Genomic DNA, 3,532 nt, shown 5'->3' with positions numbered 1-3,532 from the left:
GTGGAGGCGGAGCTTATAAGGCTGAGTTCACCTGAAACTCATCAGACTGAAGAAGTCTCTTGGAGGAGAGACGAAACGTTTCACTAAAGAAGAACCMWYCAGAGGACCTACTGATTTTTTCTTTTTGAATAATCACTGGTATTTTTTGTCACATAGGAATAAATAAATCTGCTTCTGAGCTATTAAAATCCATTACTGTCGCACATAATATCTATAAAGAGTTTTTAACGTGGCTATAATCGTAAAATTATAATAATTTTAAAACTGTGGCATGAAAACTTTTTGTGGTAATGAGGTTTAATATTGATTGTATAATTGTCAGCAGCAGCTTTTACCTGCATCATATAAATACAGCTGAAATGCACCCCTCAGTGGTCCTTTCTCTGTGCAGGCCCATTCATGACGGTTCTGTTTGCCAAGCTGGAGAACATGCTTCAGAACTCGCTTTACGTCAACATCCTTCTCACTGGCATCGTGGCCCAGTTGGCCTGTTACCCCCAGCCTCTCCTGCGCTCCTTCCTTCTCAACACCAACATGGTCTTCCAGCCCAGCGTCAAGTCACTGATCCAGGTACTTCAGCCTCCCGGACAGCAGGGGTCGCTCTTGGGTTCAACTGCAGCACGGTCCTGAGAGAGGAGCAGTGTTACTTCTCCAAGTTGTGACACTTTCTTTTGTCACATTTTTCTACTTGGCACAACAATAATCATACATCTGAGAACATTTTGTTTTTATGATGCTGTGATACTGTTGTCAAAGTAACTGAMCAAATGTTTTTAAAGGCAAAGTATTTTTGAGGATCAGTCAGAACTCTTTCTTTCCTTATTTCTCCTCAGGTTTTAGGTTCTGTGAAGAACCGCATCGAGGCCTTTGCCGCCTCTCATGAAGACTTTCCCTCCATGCTGAGGAAGGCCCAGCAGTACCTGGTGGCTCGAGGCAAAGTGGACTGGACTGACACCCCTGGAGCAGTTCCCCCTCTGCGCCGCTCTGATTCTCTCAGTGAGTATGAAAGGACTGGGTGTGTCTCGTCATGTTTATTTTTGTAGTTTGGTTAAGTGATGCAACAACACATAAGTCACTGTTTTGATCCAAATTCTGCTTAAAAATTACCTTTTTTTAAATATGCTTTATCATTTTATTTTGGCGGGGAGGTATTCATTCAGTAGCTGCATTCCCATTGACCATGAAACTGCGCAAATTAGAAATTCGAAAATAAATTTGCTCAATGGAAACACGTCAATTTAAAAAAAAGTTACGTTTTTTGACAAAATGTTTTTGCGCTAGGATGAGGAGGTATTTTGGCCGTATCGAAATTGGTTTATTTATTTATTTTTTCGCAAAACTGCAATGGAAACACTTTTTTTGCAGCACGGGAGTCACTTGATCAACAACCGGCTGTTTCTACCAGCGAAAGAGACGATGACGAAGGAGATAACAAGACGTAGAAATAGTAGTAATATCACAGAAGTAGTATAAAATAGTAAACTCACCGACTACAATTTCCCAAAAACACAGCATACGTAGCCGCTCCCAAGTAGGGACTTGTCTCTGGAAAGCCTCGATAAAAGACGCCGACGTCTCCTCTGATGATTAGCGCTAGTGTCGTGGTAGCAACATGCTATGTGTTTACATCCATCGCCGCCATGTCTGTAATGACTTATCATGAGAACAAACGTATTCACGCGTGACTTTAACAACATTTCTTACTTAATGGAAACACTGCAGTTGCGAAACTGTGTTTTTTGACATTAACAGAATATCGACAAAATTTTGCTCACATTTGCAGTGGAAACAAAGCTTATGATGTTAATGAGCCTTTTTAAAAACGGTATTACAATATATACACTACAACATTACAATGTTGTCTAGAAAAGTTTGATGTTCTTATTACTGAACATATTAAAGATGTAATAGATACCTTTTGAATTGCATCATGAAACAAAGTAATTAAACAACAGTTAATTATGAACAGTTTGAATAAAAGGTTTCTAACATTAGTGTAAGGTTACAAAGTCAGCATGTCACCTCTATAAGTTATTTTTTCTTATTGGTTTTCCAAAATAATTAGAGGCGGGTCAACATCTTAATTTTAATGAGCGTACAAACTGTGGGCTGGATGGGGGGTCAAGGACTGTACGCTTTTCAAAATAAAAACAGTTCTATGTAATGTCTGCACAGATCAGTCCTTAAATCACAGGTGAAGCTTTCAGAAATGAAGCGAGTTCAGACAGAGCTGAGGCTCGATGCATTGATGTGACAGATGCCTCCTTTCAGTCACTAAACATATTGAGTGGACATAATTAAGTGATTCTCTTTGTGCTCAACACTTTTTAAATTGACATGACCAGTGGTGTCAAAAGGTCATGTCAGGTCACAGTCACTACTAAGCACAAAGTTGCTGTGCCCATATAAAMCAGTTTGTTTTTGTGTTGTCCTGCAAGCAGCGGTCACAGGTTGCCACATGGGCTGCAGCTCCGAGAGGTTTCTTTTTTTTTTCTTTCTGCACATGTTGATCTGCAACTCGTTCTTCATCACTTTTCCCTTCGGTAATAAATGTGGTTATTGTTAGCCCCAGGAGTGGTGTTCTCAATATTAATGTCACCTCGAGCCGAAGCTCCATGAGTTGTTTTTTTAAAACATTGATCAGAGGCTGACACACAGAACTACTGAGCCCGCCAGGGGACATGGGGGATTTTTTTTCTTTTTGTGTTCTCACGCAAAAGTATTGCATTWTGCGTTCCCTCGCAAAAGTCGTTAAACACTGTTGTGCCTGCCGGTTTATTAACAAACTCACATGTTCACCATTAGCGWGTTAGCCTACTGCTTTAATTCAGCTTCAGAATGAATATATCACACAACCACGCATGGACGTATGTCAAATGCTGAAATTTTAACACAGTGCAGCCACGCAACATCAATGTCAATTTCACAAACTTGTGGCGACACTTCCTGTTTTGGTAATCGGATATTTCAAAAATAAAAGTCTGATTTAATTCAGTTCATATACAAATCAAACTTTTGCGTGGGAACGCAAAACAATATGGCAAGGTAACGCAAAAGCATTGCAAGGTAACGCAAAAGTGTTGCGAGGAAACACAAAGGTATTGCGAGGTAACGCAAAGGTATTGCATGGAAACGCAAAAGAAAAAAATCCCCCATATACCCTCGTGGGCTCCGTACAGAACAGTCCGGCTCTGCTGACAGATCAGCACACACATTCAGCCCAGTTGCATATTGTAGCATCACTGTGTCGTCCTTAGGCCTGTCACGATAACAAATTTTGCTGGGTGATTAATTGTCTCACAAATTATTGCAATAAGCAATAATATTGCCTGGTGACCATTTTACAACTAATAATTATAAAAGCGTAATATGAAAGTGTAATAATTCAATAAACTTTCATTTTTAAAAGAATGTTTAACAAAGTGGACTCTCAGTCTCTAACAAAAAATGCACTTGAATAAAAAAAAATAGGGATGTTAACAATTAATCGACTTACGATTAATTGTCGATTAATGGTTTATTAGATTAAAGT

The 3,532-nt window shown here is 39.4% G+C and overlaps 1 protein-coding gene across 1 annotated transcript in view; it reads left to right on the top strand.

Moving 5' to 3' along the window:
• fhip1b (FHF complex subunit HOOK interacting protein 1B) overlaps window positions 1–3,532 on the top strand; it is a gene marked incomplete at its 5' end in the record, with an annotated part of 31,879 nt that overhangs the window by 21,578 nt on the left and 6,769 nt on the right. Inside the window, 2 exon segments of the mRNA XM_014029762.1 lie at window positions 392–570; window positions 834–996. Of these exon segments, the coding sequence (XP_013885216.1) occupies window positions 392–570; window positions 834–996 (342 nt within the window).

This window comes from Austrofundulus limnaeus, unplaced genomic scaffold (genome assembly GCF_001266775.1).
Source record: "Austrofundulus limnaeus strain Quisiro unplaced genomic scaffold, Austrofundulus_limnaeus-1.0 Scaffold949, whole genome shotgun sequence".
Taxonomy (NCBI): Eukaryota; Metazoa; Chordata; class Actinopteri; order Cyprinodontiformes; family Rivulidae; genus Austrofundulus; species Austrofundulus limnaeus.
The sequence above is the reverse complement of the archived record's forward strand: the minus strand, read 5'-3'. Positions and strand labels throughout refer to the sequence as shown.